The sequence below is a fragment of the Heloderma suspectum genome, chromosome 2 (assembly GCF_057233095.1).
Source record: "Heloderma suspectum isolate Gila_16-S chromosome 2, 16-S_ref, whole genome shotgun sequence".
In the NCBI taxonomy this organism is placed as follows: Eukaryota; Metazoa; Chordata; class Lepidosauria; order Squamata; family Helodermatidae; genus Heloderma; species Heloderma suspectum.
In genome coordinates this window covers 174,273,445-174,293,883 of record NC_139459.1, presented here as the reverse complement: position 1 = coordinate 174,293,883, position 20,439 = coordinate 174,273,445, and the positions used below count along the sequence as shown (strand labels likewise).

Here is a 20,439-nt window from a genome sequence, read left to right as displayed (position 1 = left end):
GGTCTTAAGCACTTCGTCTCCCATGATGCCAACGAACGACGCGGACGGAAGCGGGGGTGGGACAAGGAAGTGAGAAGAAGATGGCGGAGGGTGCTGAGAAGCCAGCGGGACCTGCGGCTGCTCCGGTGTCGTTCGGCTTCACCCGAACAACCGGGCGGAGGCGGTTTCTTTTCGTGACTGGGCAGGATGGCAGCGAGCCGAAGCAGGAGCCCGATTTCCTCTCCGCCATTGAGGGGCGAGAATTGCAGAGGTGCGGGGTTTACCGCGCATGCGTCGAGCAGAGGCGGCTCACTCGCCCCCTTGGGGTTGCTGGCTGGGGCGTGAGCGCCGCGGGGATGGGCGGGCGGGAGGGCGGACAGACAGGGATCTGGCGCGGCGGCTGCTCCGTGGCCGGGGCTTAGTTCTGCGGACTGAGGCGGTAAGTCAGCCTTCCCAACCGGGCGGGCTCCAGATGCGTTGGACTACAGCTTCTATCATTCCCAGCTGGCTGGGGATGCTAGGAGTTGTAGTCCAGCACATCTGGAGCCCACCAGGTCGGGGGAGGCTGCGGTAACCCTCTGTCTGGAATGTACCACCTCCGACTTATTGCCTCACATTATTATGCTTCTTCGTAATAACTTGTTACAATTTATTTATCACTAATGCTTGTATGCCGCTTAATATAACAAAATCTTTCGAGCGGTTTACGTGCCAAAGTATTAGAAGTCACTGTTAAAATGCTCCATTAACGAACAATTGTACCTACAACAAAGATAAATAAGTAACAGAAACTGATTTATTTATAAAGAAATAAATCCCTGCATATGGAAAACTAACATGTCTGGGAGAAGGTGTTCTCCCTTAGTCTTTCCTAAGGGAAAGACTAGTTTTCTAGTTTTCCTGGGGTGGTAGTTTTCTTTGTGATGGGCTGTTCCAGTTGTTGTCTTTAGGGTGCAATTCTATGGATGTTTAGACAGAAAAAAAAAGTCCTACAATTCCCAGCATGCTCCAGCCAGTTGGAGGGATACAGGGAATTATAAGGCTTTTTTCTGTCTAAACGTACATAGGGTCGCACCCTTAATTTCACAGAAGAGCATTCAGTCATGTGAGTGCTTGCCTGGAGTGGTGCCTCCCAGACACAAGTTTCCCATCTAAGTAAGGACTAGTTTGTCATAGGTGCTGCATGAGACATTTCGTCATTTTCAGCTTGCAGCCCTATGTTTAGTCAGGGCTTCCTGCTCCAATTCAGAGCTAGAGAAGATTGCTCTGATGAGCTTACAACCTACACTTCAGGAATGGATGGAAGGGTGATAAGGGGTCATGATGCAAGTAACAGGCATTCATTGTGTTCTGTGGAATGTGAACGTTGCGTAGTAAAGGACAACCATTAATCTCATTGTAAGTGCAATGGTGTTACTTGCCTGTCTTTTCAGCAAGTATAGTAGATGCATTTCCCATTAACTGTATTGCTTTTAGTGGTCACTTGCACAGGATCAGTAAGCATTTCTTACTTCCCAGGCTCCCTTGCAATGTGTAGGGACGTGCAGGCAGACTGAGAAGAGTCTGTAGGGTTGTGAAATTCTTCCTGTGTGCCGAGATTGCTATGGGTGTATTTGTGATGGCACGGAATATCTGAGTCTGTAGACCATGAATCCATGAGTCTTGAGTCTACCAGTATGTTTTGTTCAAAGTGGTTTTCTTTGAACTCTTTCTCCTGCCCAGCATATGATAAAAGCAGTGTTTTTATCATATGCTGGGGGATGAAGCTTCTCAATATTTTGCCCCTCGGCTTCTGTATACAGGCTGACAAGCCCTGTCCATGGTTTTAATTGGCACATGCTCTCTCCTCTACAGTGTTCGGCCAGCCCCGCAACCAAAAGAACTTGTTATTCCCCTGATCCAGAAGAACCAGTGGAAGAAGCCGGTGGGCTCTGCACCCGTACAGGAGCAGGATGGGATCAACGGTGTTGAGGCGCAAGCCGTCAGAGAGCTCATTGAAGGTGAGAACTCCCTGGTCGCCCTTTTTATTTTAGAATTGCAGCCTTTTCCATCCCTAACAGCCAGGGCAGGTCACTTTCTTTTTCTCCATTTGTCATTGCGGTAACGTGGTAAGACAGACTGTAGCTGCCTAACTTAGAGGCTATGTGAAGGCGTCAGCGGAGTCGATGGAGCACACTTCCGGCCACTGTTGCAGCATGAATGTTTGGGAGCACTCCAAAGATGTGGAGCTGAGATCAGGAGTGCCCATTCCTCACCTGATGAGCGTCTCTTATTCCCGTCCGTCACAAAGCCTGTTGACCCATTCTCAAGGCACTTCCAGTGTCTTCTTGTCTCTTCTGCCTTCCACATACAATTGGCCACTGCTTTTTTTTCCTCTGTTCCTCTTGTTCAGATGTCATAAGAACATAAGAGCTGTGCTGGAGCAGGCCAAGGGTCCATCTAGGCCAGCATTCTGTTCACACAGCGGCCAACCAGCTGCCCACTGGAAACCCACAAGCAGGACAGGAAGGCAACAGCACCCTCCCATCCCTGTTCCCAGCAACTGGTGTACATAGGCCCACTGCCTCTGATACTGGGGGAAGCATATAGCCATCAGGACTAGCAGCCGTTGATAGCTTTATCCTCGATGTCCCTCTGCTCCACTTCATTCTTCTTCCTCATGTTTTGGATATATTTCCCTCTGTGCAAACACCAAAGGCCGGATGCAGTGGCCTTCTTCCTTGCAGCAGCTCCAGTCAGCTATTTACCTTTGATACTGGTCATCGTACATCCCTCTCTCACACCCACCTTTTCCCCTTGTGGATGTACCAGCAGTGTGTGTGGGGTGGGGGGTGGAAAGCTTGCTGAGAGCTGAATGGAGGCATTCTCTGGCTTTTGGTGACTGTATATGTGAAGCATAACAACGCACACCTTAGTGTCAGGATTCCCTTTTTGCCCCGCTGAGAACTCTAAAAGCCAAATCAAAACACAAAGAGGCTTTTATTTCCACAGCTTTAATCCATTTATTCTAATGAGGTTGTTGTTGTCCAGTCGTTCAGTCATGTCCGACTCTTCGTGACCCCATGGACCACAGCACGCCAGGCCTTCCTGTCCTGCGCTCTCTCCCGGAGTGTGCTCAAGTCCATATCCATTGCATCGGTGATGCTTTCTAGCCATCTCATCCTCTGCCATCCCCTTCTCCTTTTGCCTTCAATCTTTCCCAGCATCAGGGTCTTTTCCAGTGAGTTTTCTCTTCGCATTAGGTGGCCAAAATATTTGAGCTTTAGCTTCAGTATCTGTCCTCCTTTAGCCTTGTGATACGCTCCATGGGGTTTTCTTGGCAAGAATACCGGAGTGGGTTGCCATTTCCTTCTCCAGTGGACCACATTTTGTCAGAACTCTCTGCCATGACCTGTCCGTCTTGGGTGGCCCTGCACGGCATAGCTTATGGCTTCACTGAGTTACGCAAGCCCCTTCGCCACAACAAGGCAGTGATCCATAAAGGGGTCTAATGAGGTATACAGATGCAAATTGCTAGTGACTCCCAGACTACAAAGGAAAAGCCTTCAAGGAGTTCAAAGGGAAGCTACGAAATTGACCACTGTTTGGGAAAAGGCGGCAAACTATCCCAACTTAGGGGGTGGGAGGGGAAGATCTCCCTCTCTCCTATGACACCTCTAGATGTAGCTGTTGTCGCCGAGCCAGTCGGGCCGACCGTCTAAGCTCTGCCCCTGCTATCTCCCTCTTGTGCTTGCACCTGGCGTCTACAAGTTCAGGTTCTCCTGCCCCCGCTTCCCCCTGTTGGTTATCTATCACAGGGATGTGAGAAGGGGGGCTCTCTCCGTCCAGCTGTGCCTGTGCCTCTCTCCGTCCAGCTGAAGCCTGGGAAAGTTCCTCCTCCCCATTTAGCAGCTCTTCCTCAGAATCTGAACTGCTCTGCCACTCTGTGTGCTCAGAGGCAACCCTGACACTTAGTTTGTGTCTATAATTTGGTGCTAACCCACTGTGAGTATCAGTGGCTTTCACGTGATACTAATGCTTTAAGTCACAAAAGGGAAAAGCAAAGCCACCTGCGTAGCTGGCTTCATGCTGCTCTGTGACCCCGGAGTCGAGGCCAGTTGCCCCAACGTTAGGCTGCTGCTGCAGTAAATCCCTTCCTTTTTTGCCTTCAGGGATACAGAAGGGGAATGGAGAGTGCGCATGTTACAGATCCCTTGCTGCTCTCCTGGGGCCAGCCCGGCCAGCCCCAGCCTGGCGCCCTCCAGATCTGTTGGACTACAACTCCTGACATCCCTGCTGGTTGGGAGTTGTAGTCTGACACATCTGGAGGGTCCCAGGTTGGGGAAGGCTGGGTGAGGGGACATCCATCGCTGTTCTTGACTTCCGTCTGCATCGGGAGGCTAAGTGTGCATACAGTTCCTCACCGCTCCCCGAGGCCCCAAGATCAAGGTGAGGGGCTGCCTGCTGTGGCTAGAAGCCAAGCCTAGGGATGTGTCTGTGCTGCCTCTTGCCTTGGACACCCTTCCCAGGGCAAGGGTCAAGCTCTAGAGGGGAGAGGGCAGGGGACGGGCAGTTGAGCAGCTGAAGCAAGGAGCGAGCAGCCACCCGTAAAACCCTTGGTTATTCCTCCACAGATACTTTCACATGGCTGGGCTGGAATCTTTGTCTTCAAAGCATCAGCAAGCATCCAGATCCCCTTGGATTTGGCAAGCAGCTCTGCCATCTACCACCCCTGGCCATAGGAAGGAATATTTGGCTCTGATTTAACCCTGTGGCATGTTGCTTCTGCTTTGGCTAATTTGTACCTTCTTCCAATCCAGAGTCCAAGAAGTCACAGGAGCAATGGGAGAGTGGCACCAAGGTGGATCCCGCATTTGCCATTCCTCTCCTCGTGCAGAACCGCGTGCCCGATGGCTATGAGGAGGGAGAGAAAGTGGATGTGAGCCTTCGCCCGGAATCGGTAAGAGAGTAATGGTGCCTCGCTCTGGACAACCATCTGATCTCCTGGCCTGGAGTATTTAATGCCTGTCCTTTTCCCCCTCCCTTTCTTTCTCTCTCCCTCCATAGTCAACCGAGGCAGATTATGAGGAGGTGCCAGTGGAGGCCTATGGCCTTGCCATGCTGAAGGGCATGGGCTGGAAGGCAGGCGAGGGCATCGGGCGGACCTTCAAGCAGTAAGTGTCCAGAGGCGGTGGAGGCAGTAGATTCAGAAGTACTACTATGTCTGAATCCCACCATTTTTCAGATTAAGCTAGGCAGAAAAGATAGGCCCTTGCCCCAAGGATCTTACACTCTAAATGTTGGCAGTGGGAGACTTATTAAAAGGAAGGGAGAGGAAGGGAATGTAGTTGTGCTGAGCTTCAGATATCTGTTTCCACCTTTCTGGATTTTTACTCCTATATTTCTACTTTCCCCTTCATGGATCACTGCCTTGTTGTGGCGAAGGGGCTTGCGTAACTCAGTGAAGCCATAAGCTATGCCATGCTGGGCCACCCAAGACGGACAGGTCATGGCGGAGAGTTCTGACAAAATGTGGTCCACTGGAGAAGGAAATGGCAACCCACTCCAGTATTCTTGCCAAGAAAACCCCGTGGAACATATCACAAGGCTAAAAGAGATGACGCCGGAAGATGAGCCCCTCAGGTCGGAAGGTGTCCAATATACTACTGGAGAAGAGCAGAGGGTCTTTCCAAGTAGCGCCAGAAAGAGTGAAGCGCCTGGGCCAAAGCCGAAAGGACACTCAGCTGTGGATGTGTCGGGTGGTGAAAAGAAAATCCGATGCTGTAAAGAACAATATTGTTTAGGAACTTGGAATGTAAGATCAATGAATCAAGGTAAGCTGGAGGTGGTCAAACGTGAGATGTCGATGTTCAATCTTGCCATCTTGGGAATGAGCGAACTAAAATGGACAAGCATGGGCGAATTTAATTCAGGTGACCATCATATCTACTATTGTGGCCAAGAATCCCTTAGAAGAAATGGAGTAGCACTCATAGTCAACAAAAGGGTGGGAAAAGCAGTACTGGGGTACAATCTCAAAAACGATAGAATGATCTCAGTATGTATCCAAGGCAAACCATTCAACATCACAGTAATTCAAGTCTATGCCCCAACCACTGATGCCGAAGAAGCTGAGGTTGATCGGTTCTATGAAGACCTACAACACCTTCTAGAACTAACACCAAAAAAAGATGTCCTCTTCATCATAGGGGATTGGAATGCCAAAGTAGGAAGTCAAGAAATCACCGGGATAACAGGCAAGCGTGGCCTTGGTGTACAAAGTGAAGCAGGACAAAGGCTAATAGAGTTTTGCCAAGAGAACACGCTGATCATAGCAAACACTCTTTTCCAACAGCACAAGAGGCGACTCTACACATGGACATCACCAGATGATCAATATTGAAATCAGATTGATTATGTCCTTTGCAGCCAAAGATGGAGAAGCTCTATACAGTCAGTAAAAACAAGACCTGGAGCTGACTGTGGCTCAGATCATGAGCTTCTTATCGCAAAATTTCAGCTTAAACTGAAGAACATAGGGAAAACTACTAAACCATTCAGGTATGACCTAAATCATATCCCTGATGAATATACAGTGGAGATGACGAATAGATTTCAGGGATTAGACCTGATAGACAGAGTGCCTGAGGAACTACGGACGGAGGTCCGTAACATTGTTCAGGAGGCAGCAACTCAATCCATCCCAAAGAAAAAGAAAGCCAAGTGGCTGTCTGATGAGGCTTTACAAGTAGCTGAGGAAAGAAGGGAAGTGAAAAGCAAGGGAGAAAGGGGAAGATATATCCAACTGAATGCGGATTTCCAGAGAATAGCAAGGAGAGACAAGAGACCTTCTTAAATGAACAATGCAAAGAAATCGAAGAAAACAATAGAATGGGAAAGACTAGAGATCTTTTCAAGAAAATTAGAGATCTCAAGGGAACGTTTTGTGCAAAGACGGGCATGATAAAGGACCAAGAAGGCAGGGACCTAACAGAAGCAGATGAGATTAAGAAGAGGTGGAAAGAATACACAGAAGAACTATACAGGAAAGATCTGAATGTCCCAGATAGCCATGATAGTGCACTCACTGAACTTGAGCCGGACATCCTAGAGAGTGAAGTCAAGTGGGCCTTAGGAAGCATTACTAACAACAAAGCTAACGGAGATGACGGTATTCCAGCTGAGCTATTTAAAATCCTAAAAGATGATGCTGTTAAAGTGCTGCACTCAATATGCCAACACATTTGGAACACACAACAGTGGCCACAAGACTGGAAAAGGTCAGTTTACATTCCAATTCCAAAGAAGGGCAACACCAAAGAGTGTTCAAACTACCGTACAATTGCGCTCATTTCACATGCCAGCAAGGTTATGTTCAAAATCCTACAAGCTAGGCTTCAGCAGCATGTGAACCGAGAACTACCGGAAGTACAAGCTGGGTTTCGAAGAGGCAGAGGAACTAGAGATCAAATCACCAACATTCGCTGGATCATGGAGAAAGCAAGAGAATTCCAGAAAAACGTCTACTTCTGCTTCATTGACTACGCTAAAGCCTTTGATTGTGTGGATCACAACAAACTCTGGCAAATTCTGAAAGAGATGGGAGTACCAGACCACCTTACCTGTCTCCTGAGAAACCTGTACGAGGGTCAAGAAGCAACGGTAAGAACCGGACATGGAACAACCGATTGGTTCCAAATTGGGAAAGGAGTACGACAAGGCTGCATATTGTCGCCCTGCTTATTTAACTTACATGCAGAGTACATCATGAGAAACGCTGGGTTGGACGAATCACAGGTCAGAATTAAGATGGCCAGGAGAATTATCAAGAACCTCAGATATGCAGACGATACCACCCTAATGACAGAAAGCGAAGAGGATCTAAAGAGCCTCTTGTTGAGGGTGAAAGTGGAGAGTGCAAAAGCTGGTTTGAAACTCAACATTAAAAAAACTAAGATCATGGCATCTGGCCCCATCACTTCCTGGCATATAGAAGGGGAAGAAATGGAAGCAGTGACAGATTTTATTTTCTTGGGCTCCAAGATCACCACAGACGGTGACTGCAGCCATGAAATTAAAAGACGCTTGCTCCTTGGGAGGAAAGCTATGGCCAACCTAGACAGCATAGTAAGAAGCAGAGACATCACCTTGCCGACAAAGGTCCGTCTAATCAAAGCTATGGTTTTCCCAGTAGTAATGTATGGCTGTGAGAGCTGGACTATAAGGAAGGCAGAGCGCCGAAGAATTGATGCTTTCGAACTGTGGTGCTGGAGAAGACTCTTACGAGTCCCCTGGACTGCAAGGAGGTCCAGTCAGTCAATCCTAAAGGAAATCAACCCTGAGTGCTCATTGGAAGGACAGATACTGAAGCTGAAGCTCAAATATTTTGGCCACCTAATGCGAAGAGAAAACTCTCTGGAAAAGACCCTGATGCTGGGAAAGACTGAAGGCAAAAGGAGAAGGGGACGGCAGAGGATGAGATGGCTAGATAGCATCACCGATGCAATGAATATGAACTTGAGCACACTCGGGGAGAGAGCGGAGGACAGGAAGGCCTGGTGTGCTATGGTCCATGGGGTCACGAAGAGTCGGACACGACTTAACAACAGATTTCTACTTTCTTGTTAATCTTGGCCACATGAGGCAGCTCTCTGTTCATATTCCCATATTATAGTTGGGGAACTGAAGCAGAGAGCCACTTGTCCCTGATAGCTTGAGGCACCCATAGCTGGCATATATACCTGGGAGAATTTGGGCTTAAATCTCAAGCTCAGTGGCTCATGTAGCAAGGACAGTGATTCTTCAGTGGCAAGTCAGATCTCACCAAGACATAGAGAAAGGCATGGGGGGTGGGCTGGTTTACAGTTGTGGAAAAGCCCCCCACCCCCTTCTCATGGCAAGTCAAGTGTGGCAGCTTAAACAAGGACTACGAAGCTTGTTAAGCAGATGTGGAGTAACTTTAAATCTGTTATAGTGTATTAATGGATGTTCTGCAGGCTGGTTGTATTGAACTGTGGTGTTACTGTTATTGGTTCTAAACCTCTAGAATGGGCAGGCTCCAACTCGGACTGCAAGGCTGCCAGCGACGGGTAGTCAGAGGAGTATTGCTGAAAGAATAAATTCCTGAAGGAGCACCTCTTCCATACAAGGCCATCTGGCTCAGAATTGTCTGGGAACATGTGGCTAATAGCTAGGGATGTCGGAGAAATCGGCAACAGATTCAAATGAGTTCGGATTGCTATGAATGCGACTCTTTTATATGAATCTGGATGGCTTTTTCTGAGGCATGTGGACTTACTGACTGGTTTTCAACTTTTGCACTAATTTACATTAATGAATGTGCATTTGCACTAATGCACATTAGCGGAAATTGAATGAAAATCTGGTAAAAAACAAAATCCAATTCCATCAACGAGCTGCTGACATAACGAAAGATGTCTGTCTGTCCACAAAACACAGATGGAATGGATTTAACAAAGGCCATACATCCTTGCTAATAGCCGCACTTTTGCACCAAGTAAGGTCCAGCGAGGCGTTCTTGGTAAAGGACTGAGGTTATGGGATATGTTCCCAAGGGAGGCCTGTCAGACTTCACGGATTTCCACAAGCATCATAAAGCACATTTATTTAGGAAAGCCAGTGAGGCTGACATTGTACTGAGTCGAATTTGGCTGCAGTCTTAGGCAGCCATGGGGGAGGCAAGAGGAAGAGAAGCAAGTGGGCAGCGGGAACAGCATTGAGAAAATCTACTGTAGCAGGTTGCTGGAGAGAGTGGACTGGCATTCTAAATGGAAAAAGTGGGTTGCTGAACTTACTGGATGATGGGCTGCAGTAAAAGCTTTGACAACATCTCTGGCTGTGTGCTCATGAATTTTTATTACTTATTTTATTTATTAAATTTATTAATCGCCCATCTGGCTGGTCACCCAGCCACTTTGGGCGATGTACAGCATATAATAAAACAGTTTAAAACAATAAAATTCTACAATAAAAACATTTTCTAAAATACCCTAACCCACCCCAAATGCCTGCCTGAACAACCATGTTTTTAATGCACAGCGGAAGCTCATTAAAGAGGGGGCATTTTCTCAACACCCCCCCCCCTCCTGGCAGAGAAAATGCCTTGCATATATTTTGCTAACTGCAGTTAAAAAGTGGCATTGGTTTAAACCAGCCTTCCCTACCGCGTGCCCTCCAGATCTTTTGAGATCTGGACTACAACTCCCAGCATTCTTGCCCATTGGCCCTGCTGGCTGGGTCTGATGGGAGTGAAACTCCAAAATCTCTGGAGGGCATCAGGTTGATTTAAATTATTTCGTATCAGCTGCTCTCAACTCTTTTTTTAAAAGTGCATATAAAAATGCTTGCAAACTCCAAATTCCTTTGATGAGAGTCTTTTCCCCAGTGAGTCGTGGCTGGGCCAGGATTTGAACCCGAGGTTTCCATGTCTGTCCAGGGCGCTCTCTCCATTAGACCCCATCGGTTTGTGTTCTTGCGGGTGGAAATGCTGCCCCAGGGTCAATGTGGTTTCTTCCCTTTCACCCAACCCATCTCTTCTAGGGATGTGAAGCCCCCAGAGAACCGCCTCCGGCCCAAGGGCCTGGGCCTGGGAGCAGACCGCTCAGCGGCCCAGGATTTGCAGCCCTCGGGACCCCGGCGGCCCCTGAAGCCAGGTGAGGAGCCTTCGAAGAGCAAGGATGAGCCACTGGGATTGGTTTCAGGCGGTGCGGTCTTCATCGAGGCCGGGCCTCACAAGGAGCTGTACGGAAAGGTGAGTGGTGGCTTCCCTGGAATGACTCTTTTTTCCAGCTTGGGCTCATACCAGTGTGTAAGCAGCCCCTATTGTTAGGGTTCTGGAAGTGGGGAGGAGTGGGGGGGCCCTACAGAGGTATGGGCAATTGCGAGGGAAGGCCTAACCAGCGCCTCCATTCCTGCCCAATTCGGCATTTATGCGCAGCTTGACTGAATCCAAAGGCAGAGAATAGATCCACCCACAGGCCTTGTTCTGTGTCGCATGGCTGGCTGGATGCTGCCACCTTACTGACGGACAGGCGGAGGGCTGGTAGAGCTGGTTTGTCAGGGGGTTGTTGTGCCCCTGGGATCCCTGTCTTTGATGCCTCTTGGCACACTGTGGAATCCTCCCATTGATCTGGGTAGCCGTCTGTATGGGGACAAAACTTGATCCTTCCCAGCTGCCTCTCAGTCTTCATGCCATTGGGCAGGCATCTGGTGATGAGCCTTGCAACAGCAGTGTTGATGCAAGGGTGCTGCGCGACGCACAGGCTCAGTTTCCGAATCCCTGCTTGCAGACCCCTTGGGGGCGCACCTTTTTTCTAATGTCTGGTCTGCAGTATGGGCAAGGGCCATTAAGCCACCCCACACACAGTCACCTATGTCTGCCTGTCTTTTCTCCACTCTGGGAGAGAGAGCGCAGTCTGCACGTTCTGAATCTCTGGTCCTCCCAAGATCGCCTGGGAACTGCAGTTCATGTACTGCAGATCCTTTGGGTTCCGGCATCCGTTTTGGAAAGCCGTGATGCCTAGTGTTTGTTTTGGAGGCGAGGAGTTCTTGATAGTTAAATCAGTTTGAAACCAGTTTCTAGTGGAGGCTTAGCTTTATTTGGCACGATTACTGCTGTTACGGACTAAGAGCAAGAGATACTCCATCCTCGCCTTCCCCAACCTGATGCTTTCCGGATGTTTTGGACGATGACTGCCAGCATTCCTGATCATTGGCCATGCTAGCTGAGGCTGACGGGAGCTGAAGTCCAAAACACCTGGAGGGCACCAGTTTGGGGAAGGCCGCTTCTTTCCCATGCTGCTTCTTGACTTTCGCCTCCCTCGCTGACCATTGCCGGGCGCTGCTGCCCACTTGTCTTCCATAGATTGAAGGTGTCGATGGAGACAACGCTCGCGTCATGGTACAATTGGCCATCGGTGGCAGAACAGTGACTGTGAGCCAGCATGGAGTTCGGCCTGTGACACAGAAGGAATATGATAAGCTGGCCAAAGATCTAAGTAAGTTGGAGCTCTTTTCCCTAATGTCATCATCCAAGCCCAAGAGGCCTTGTCACCTTCATTTCTGCTTCGGGGGCCTGGTGGAGAGTGTCCTGCGTTGACTGCAGCAGACTCTTGAGTGAAGGGGCTGACCAAGAAGCAAGGCAATGAAGCCAGCAAAGGCTCAAGCCTGCAGGTTTCAGTCCAGTGGGGCTCAGGCTAGGCCAGAGCGGTCAAGATAGCAAGCGAAGGTCAACGCACAGGCCAGCAGCCAGATGAGGGGGGCAGGCGAACGCAAGAGTGGTTGAGATGGCAGGCAGAGGTCAATACACAGTTAAGCAGTCAGATACGTTACACAGTGCAGAAGCAGAGTCAAGAAGGAGTCCAAAGGTCAAAGTCCGGGAGGCAAAGTAGAAGGCACAGGAGCTGGAAGAACGGGGTCATTTCTGGGACTGGCTAGGCAGACACTAAAGGTGGTTAACACCAAAGCCTGCTGCCCCACCAAGGGCTCAGCTGCAGGACATTAGAGCTCTCTGGTCAGAGGCCTACTCTGGAGGAGTTCCTTTCTCCTGAGGAGTCCTTTCCTTGCAAGCGAGCACTCCTTCTCACAGGAGCCCTACTGGCCTGTCACTTGAGATGACGATGCTCCTGGGGGCCATGGGATTGCTCAGCCTCAGAGGCAGAGTCCCCTCCACCTGGCAGGGATGGATGTGCAGCCCTCTCTCCTGTGGGCCCATGCTCCTTCTGGCCTGGTGACAGTGACCGCTCTGGGGCGCCCTTGGTTTCTGGGAGATCTCGCTCTTCCCCTGAGGAGATTTCCTCCAGTAGGAGCTGACAGATAGTGGTACAGATTCCTGACATCAGCCCTTATCTAACTGCTGTGCTTTTTGGAACTTGGCTTGAAAGTTCACCGAAAGCTTCCATGCCCCCCGCCCCTCTCAGTCCGAGAGTCATCTCAGGTTTGGGGTTCCTCTTGCTGTAGGCCGCCTCAGCAAGGCCCACAAAGAGAAGGAGGCGGAACAGAGAAACGGGACCAAGCATGACTTGGATAACAGAGCCTCGGAAGACAGAAAGGACAGGGACAAAAAGGGCAAGGACAAAAAGAGGAAGCATCCCGCAGGTGCCGACAGGTAATGCATTGGTGGGGGCGGGGCGGCAAGGTGCCAGTTCTGAGTGAACAGCTGTACTAGCATCCTGGCAGCTGGCTGGGGGATTGTGGGTGTTGTAGTCCAACACATCCGGCATGCACCAGGTTGGGGAAGGCTGGGTGCCTAGTGAGTTCATGCCAGAGGGAAGATTTGAGCTGAGGGCTTCCTGATTCATAACTCAGTCTGTGAGCCACTGTGCTACACCAGCACTTAGGCTAGCAGAAATTGAGAATGTGTGAGTATTTTATGAAAATTTTCTCATGGCCTGTTTGATATTTCCATTTTCCCCTATCCCCAGACCAGAAAGGTTTAAGTGTCTCATCTAGTTCGTAATTCCAATATAATTTGGTATGGTTCAGAGGAGGGCTGGGCAGGAAGTCAACTTCCAGATGTCCTGGACTTCAGCTCCCAGCATTCCTGGCCATTGGCCAGGCTGGCAGGGATTTCTGGGAACTGAAGTCCAAAACATTTGGTGATCTACCTTCTGCCCATCCCTTGTGTAATGGAAAGTTCTCCTAAACAATGTCTTCTGTCCTCAGAGATGACCGTGCTGGGAAACAGAGCAAGGGTGATGGCGGCGGTGGCAGCAATAGCAGCAGCAATTCCTCTTCCAGAGCCCCTCACTGGCTGCGACGAGACCTGCGGGTCCGCTTTGTGGATAAGCTCTACAAGGGGGGCAAATACTACAATATGAAGGTACTTACGGAAGTTCCCTTTTCAGCATGTACTGACTTAAGAGTTGATAGCTGTGAAGTACTCCAAGGCAATGTGTATTCTTAATAAAAAATATTTTAATCCTCTGGCATTCCCGCTACAGTTTACCGAGTGGCAGAAGCAAAATACGAGCTTTGTCTAGACTGGGGGTGGGCCACAGATATTTTGAACTACAAGTTGCCCACCCCTGGCCTAGAGAGCGTGTATCTAGGGAGGGGAAGGGGAGCCAAGCAGGGGGAACAGCTGAACTCAAAAACATTGTACAGCATCGTTGTCTGTACTTGCTTGTTTTTGTATAGTTCTGCTCCTGCTAGCCAAGGAAGAGGGGCAAAGTATTTCGCGGAGCATAGGAAATCTGTTTTGCTCCGAGGACAGGTCTGTTAAGGAGATATTCAAGGCAGGTTAGGTTAAACAGTAAGAAATTTTTTAAAGCGCCACACAGCTGTGGGAGTCAGCCAAGAGCTAAGTCAGCTCAAAAAAGAAACGGTATCTTTATACATACTGAAATTTGGAGAACAAAGAAAACACACTACGCATGCTCAGAAACCAATTAGTACTCAGTAACAGTCTTATCGGTACAGCTGCACTATTATCTCTTACTTCTGTGGCCCTAAGCTACTCCTTAAAAAGGATTTCCTGCCTATAATGAGCAAGTTACAATTACCTTCTCATGGTCAGAGACGCATACGTTTCTCCAATCCCATCAGGCACCTTGGTTGGTTGCTTGAACCAAACTACTCAAGAGGCCTAGTCAGGCCAACTCCACAGGTCCCTGTGGTCTAATTCCCATTTGCCAGCAGCTGCCTGGGAGGCTGCTTGAAATGACTGCCGGAGCCGCCTCATGCCAACAGTTTGTCACACGGAGCCTTCAGCTGCATGGTGGTGGACAGTGCAGTGAAGATGTCGGCCCAGCGTGTGGCCACCGTAAAAAAGGCAAACTCCACGTTAGGCGTAATTAGAAAAGGGATGGAGAATAAAACTGCCAACATCATACTAGCCCTATACAAACCTAGGGTGCGGCCACACTTGGAATATTGTGTACAGTTCTGGTCACCACACCCAAAAAAAGATATTGTAGAGCTGGAAAAGGTGCAGAAAAGGGCAACTAAAATGATCGAGGGGCTGGAGCATCTCCCCTCTGAGGGAAGGTTACAATAGCTGGGATTGTTGAGCTTGGAAAAAAGGGTAAGGGGAGACATGATAGAGGTCTACAAAATTATGCATGGTGTGGAGAAAATGGATAAGGAGACATTTTTCTCCCTATCTCATAATACTAGATTCCAAAGGGTCATCCCATGAAGCTGATTGGTGGGAGATTCAGGACAGATAAAAGGACTTCCTCACACAGCGTGTAGTTAAACTATGGAATTCGCTACCACAGGATGTGGTGATGGCCACCAGTTTGGATGGCTTTAAAAGGGGGTTAGACGAATTCCTGGAGGAGAAGGCTATCAGTGGCTACTAAACTTTATTTATTTATTTAAAATATTTCTTAGCCGCCTTTCAGGGCAGAAGCCCTCCCAAGGCGGCTTACGACAATAAAATACATAAAAACAGTTAAAATATTAAAAGTGATAAGAACAATAAAAGCCAACAACTAAAACCAACAATAAATGGTTATGTGCTACCTCCAGTACCAGAGGCAGTGCGCCTATATACACCAGTTGCTGGGGAACATGGGTGGGAGGGTGCTGTTGCGCTCCTGCCCTGCTTGTGGGTTCCCAGTCAGCAGCTGGTTGGCCACTGTGACCAGAATGCTGGACTAGATGGACCCTTGGCCTGATCCAGCAGGGCTGTCCTTATGTTCTTAAGCATCCCAGTCAAGCACCTGTGCAGTTACTGCCATGTGTATATCGAGCCTTGGCATTGATTTCACAAATGCATTACCTTGAGGTGGTAGAGGGCCCCTCTCGAGGCTGGGCCGCTGCTGTGTTTCACCTGGGGGGCTGCTGATTTGAAAGCAGCCACCTTATAAAAAAAAGGGGCTTCCCATTAAATCTTCCCTCCGCCACCTCAGAGAGAAAGGAGGCTTTGGCTTGGGACACAGCTTGAAGGGGTTGAGGTGGGGAGACACTGTGCTTTCAAACACATCACTCTCCCAGTTAAAAACTGAGGCGGTCCAGCCCTGGGAGAGGTCTGTGCCACTTCAGGTTGTGAACGTTTTGCTGTTGAGCTGACGGCCCATTCAGTGAGGTAACCGTCTCTCGCTCAAAATTTCCTGGGTACCCATGACGAGAGTGTGTATAAGCACTCTTCTTACCCTGCGGCTTAGAGCAAAACAGCATGAAACCCTGTGCTGTCTCTTGTCCCCAGATGGTAATTGAAGATGTCCTCAAGCCAGACACATGTGTCTGCCGAATGGAAGAGGGTCGGATTCTGGATGGTGAGTGTTTTGCTGCCTAACCTTGGCCTTCCCTTGGATTTGAGGCTGTCCCTGTGTAGTCAGGGTAGAAGAAAACAATTCTGTGGGGATGTAGCTGGTTAGGACAAATTCCCTCCCAAATGCAAGGGAATCTAGACTACGATACTGTCCATATGTTTCATTTCCAATTATAATAACAAATGTATGTGCCTACCTTACAGACTCCCTGGTTTAAAATTGGCTGTCACCGATTTAAATCCACCCCCTGCTCCCTATAACCAACACATGCTTCAGTTGAACGCATTGGAGCTTGCAGCCCTGGTTCTTACTAAACTTCGGACATGGGTGTTCTCTCTTATAATTCTTATTGAGATTTTGCTTAAGCAGTAAACTGGAAGCTGTCTCAATTGCTTTTTTTCTTCCTTTCCAAAGAGCTGGGTGGGGAGAAAAGTACAATATATGTAAATGTACATTTCAGCACCAAGTGCTTCCCACGTCACCACTGCAGACCTGGCTTAGTTTTGGAGCCTGCGCCTGATATTGCCCAAAGATGTTGGACTCCCAACTCCCATCATCCCTGGCCATTGGCCATGCCGTGCAGGGCTGAGGGGATTTGGAGTCTAATGACATCTAGAGGGCCCCAGATTTCCCACTCCTGATCGGCAACTAGGAGAGTAGACGCGGGGGGAAATGCAGGGAGGTGCAAACTGCTGCCTAGACACCCTCCCAACAGGAGGGTAAGAAGATTGCCAGATGAGGGCCAGGTCCCCAGCTCGGGTGAGATCAGGGGAACAGGTGTTGGATGGGGATTGCTCAGTGTGGCTGGCAACCAGATGGAGGAGCAAGAGAATGCCTAGTTTAGTGCCCTACTTAACTGTAGCTCCTGCTTCTACCTCCTTTACAGGGATCCACGAGTCCATGCTGGAGACGGTGATCCCTCGGAGCGATACAACCGTGGTCATGGTGGTGCTAGGGGAGCATGCCGGCCGGGTGAGTGGGTTGGGGCCTGGCCCATGACTGTGAAAGGCAAGTGGGTCTAGTGTTAAGTGGGCGTGGGGGTGAATTGCAGTTGTGTGAGAGCAGAGCACTTATTTCAGGCGCGTAGAGAATCCAGAGAGCTAGTGGTGCTCTCCTACTCCCATCAGCCCTGGCCATTGGCCATGCAAGCTGGGGCTGATGGGAGTTAGAATCCAGCAACAGCTGGAGGGCCAGAGGTTCTGAGGGCCATATCTTTTCTCCAAGAAATCCATACAGTCTTAGGCAATGGGTTACACTCTTCTTCCTCTCCCAACTAGGTGGGCCGCATTCTGCGTCGAGATAAGGAGCAGAGCCGTGCGCTGGTGCAGCTGCAGCAGGACGAGGAGAAGCTCCTGACACTGGACTATGATGCTGTCTGTCACTATGTTGGTGGATCAGAGGATGACTGAGTTTTTCAGCCCCTTTGGAATGCATAACATCTGCAGGACTGAGGAACTCCTGAAGTTAGGGTCAAGGAAAAGGCCAGCCTGCAACTTGCCATCTTCACAGAGGGGGTCAGAAGGCCTGAACACACTAGTGGACTGTGAACAGGGAACAAGGCTTGCCTCCACTTTCAGGGCGGATGCCTGCATCATCCCCACCATGTTCTAGAGTGTCACTTTCTTAATGAACATGGGCTGTGTGGTTTCTTGGGTTTTTACCAGTAACAGGCACAGATTTCTGGTTCCTAAACCAACAATGGCACTCTAGAACATAAGTCTCCAAGACTGCCAAAGGCAAGAACATACACAGTGAATGAAATCAAGAGCACAGCCAAACAGTTGCTGGTCAACTACAGTTCTAGAACCAGCAAGACGTGAGGCTGGGCCTAGAACAAAGCAGTGTACAACTGTCTGACTCGGATCCAGTATTCTCTGGGCTTTCGTAATGAGTAATACTTTGGGGTCTGCATTTTTAAGCTCTAGAGAAGAGCTACTGCAATTTGTGTCATCTATTGAAATATGGGGGGTTGGAGTAGGAAGAGTGTTATTTTGTGTGTGTGTGTGTGTGTGTGTAAGAGATCTTGCTCTTAAAATAAACCAAAAATGCTTCAAGCATTCAAGGATGGAATCTAGGGCATTTTTTTCTGGTCCTTTCAAAATGGCACATATTAGTTGCTAATAGGCCTAGGTTCATAATGTCTGCAGGACAAGACCTTCAAGCAATTAATAGGCAGAAAAAACAATTGCTAGAATATACAGGGTCTTGTGCAAAACTGATGCTTTTTTCACCAGGACAACAGACTGGGCTCTTAGCAGGGCATGCCCAAAAGGAGGAGGTAACACTTGTCTTAAATCACTGTAGCGCAGGGGTAGGGAACCGCTTTCAGACTGGGGGCTGAATTACATTTTAGAGAAGCTCTCTGGGGTGGGATTCCCATGGTGGGTGGAGCCAAAAATACCAACTTATTGTAGTTTAAAGCTTCTTACTGCCAGTAACTAAGCCTTGGGAGAGGCATTTTAACCTTTTAGGATTGGGGGTGGGGGCTGCACAAAAGATGGGAAGCCACCAAATGATTAGTGGTTGTGGGAAATGGGTCGGGACAGGGGAGGGGGCGTGGCCATCTGGGAAATCCAAGCGGTCTGGACTTGGCCCCCAGGAGGACCTGCGGTTCCCCAATCCTGTTCTAGTGCAACCATTTTACCAGCCCAGTGTTGAGCATCAAAACCATGGACTTGTCCTCTTAACCGAGTGTCTGTCCTGAAGTTTAGAAAGCTGTTGTGTAAGCTGTCCTCTAAAAGTGTCATGTCAACAACTGCTATGGAAAATGGACTCAGCAGGACCTAAATACCATGTAAATTGGCTTTCTTGGGTTTCATGAGCGGGGATTACATTTTTAGTTAAACTGCCATAAACTGTAAATAAACCCTATTTTTCCTCCTCTTTGTGTGGTTGTTAGTATGGCTGTGATCAGAGGTGTGACAAACATATCAGGCTGCTCTGTCTACCACGATGAGCTCTGATTTCCAGAGACAAATGCCCGTTAGCCCAATCAACCTGGCAATAGGTCTTTTACCCGCCTGGCACTCTGGCGTTTTCTGAATCTCCCTAGTAGATGTTTACCTGGGTGATGACTGGATTTGAGTGCTTTGAGTTACTCTCCAGCTAGTGAATCCTGTGCTTCTCCCCCACCCCTTTTTTGCTTTCCAGTGATCCTTTGTACTAAAATCTCGAAGCACAAAAACTCTGGTGCAAGTAATAGGGTAGAGTGATGGTAATGAGAAAGGGGCTATTAATTATTTGCCCATGAACCCTCATACACTCTGTACCCTGGCATAGGATAGAAATTTCTCTCCTGTGTGGGGAGGCGAGAAGATTTCTGTATACAGCCAGACTGAGGAAGAGTTATGTGAGAAACCAAAGCTTGCAGCTTACCGTTAAATACTTAAGGTACTGTCCTACTTGCTCTGTAGCAGGGGTGCACAACGTCTTTCAGCCCGAGGGCTGAATTACGTTTCAGAGAGGCTCTTGGGGGGCTGCATTCCAGCCCTGGCTGGAGCCAAAGGAAAATGGGGGTGGAGCCAAGGACCAGCGTATTTTAGCTTAGAACTCTCACTGCCAGTCCCGAAGGTTCTCAAGCGCAAGCATCTGTTGAACACTTTATGCAGATGTCAATGGCAGTCTTATTACTGCGTTGCCATTCTGGGGTACGCATAACACATCAGGGGTGAGGCGTAAGGGTTCCTTCCGCATCTCCGTCAGTCGCCCTAGGACGGCAGAGCTGACGGAGGCACACTGGCCAGGAGCTCAAATGCCGCTAGGAGGCTGCGTGCCTCCCAGGAAGAACATCCTTGCAAGGGGGAGACCAAATAGGACGCTTTCATCAACCAGTGGTGAAGCAGCTGCGCCAATACTTGCTTTCCTCTTCCCTCCCCATCCCGTTTTCCTTTGGTATCGCGCGTTAGATCATGCGCCTGTGAGCAGGGACTGTCTCATCATAGCTTTAGGGCTCAGTCCTTTGCACGTTTAGGCAGAAAAATCCTACAGCTCCCAGCATGGCAAACTGGGAGTTGTGGGGCTTTTTTCTTCTTCTGTCTAAACATGCATAGGATTGCGTCTTTACTGTGTTTAGAATAGGCTTCCCCAACCTGGTGCCCTCCAGATCTGTTGGACTGCAGCTTCCAGCATGCCCAGCCTGCATGGCCAAGGCTGGTTTAAAAAATGCTATGCAACTCTATAATTAAAACCGTTCCCCAAACACCTTCGCTCCTGCCAGCTTCCAAAATGGACAGCCCCGTCCAAT

General features: G+C 49.1%; 1 protein-coding gene across 1 annotated transcript; it reads left to right on the top strand.

Moving 5' to 3' along the window:
• The first annotated feature begins 58 nt into the window (after nucleotides 1–58).
• Nucleotides 59–19,080, top strand: GPKOW (G-patch domain and KOW motifs). The gene is made up of 11 exons (XM_084836204.1): nucleotides 59–250; nucleotides 1,834–1,979; nucleotides 4,779–4,918; nucleotides 5,026–5,132; nucleotides 10,519–10,729; nucleotides 11,843–11,975; nucleotides 12,937–13,084; nucleotides 13,642–13,798; nucleotides 16,130–16,199; nucleotides 17,083–17,168; nucleotides 17,474–19,080. The coding sequence occupies exons 1-11, from the start codon at nucleotides 81–83 to the stop codon at nucleotides 17,603–17,605; spliced, it is 1,500 nt and encodes a 499-aa protein (XP_084692330.1). The 5' UTR covers nucleotides 59–80; the 3' UTR covers nucleotides 17,606–19,080.
• Nucleotides 19,081–20,439: the final 1,359 nt, after the last annotated feature.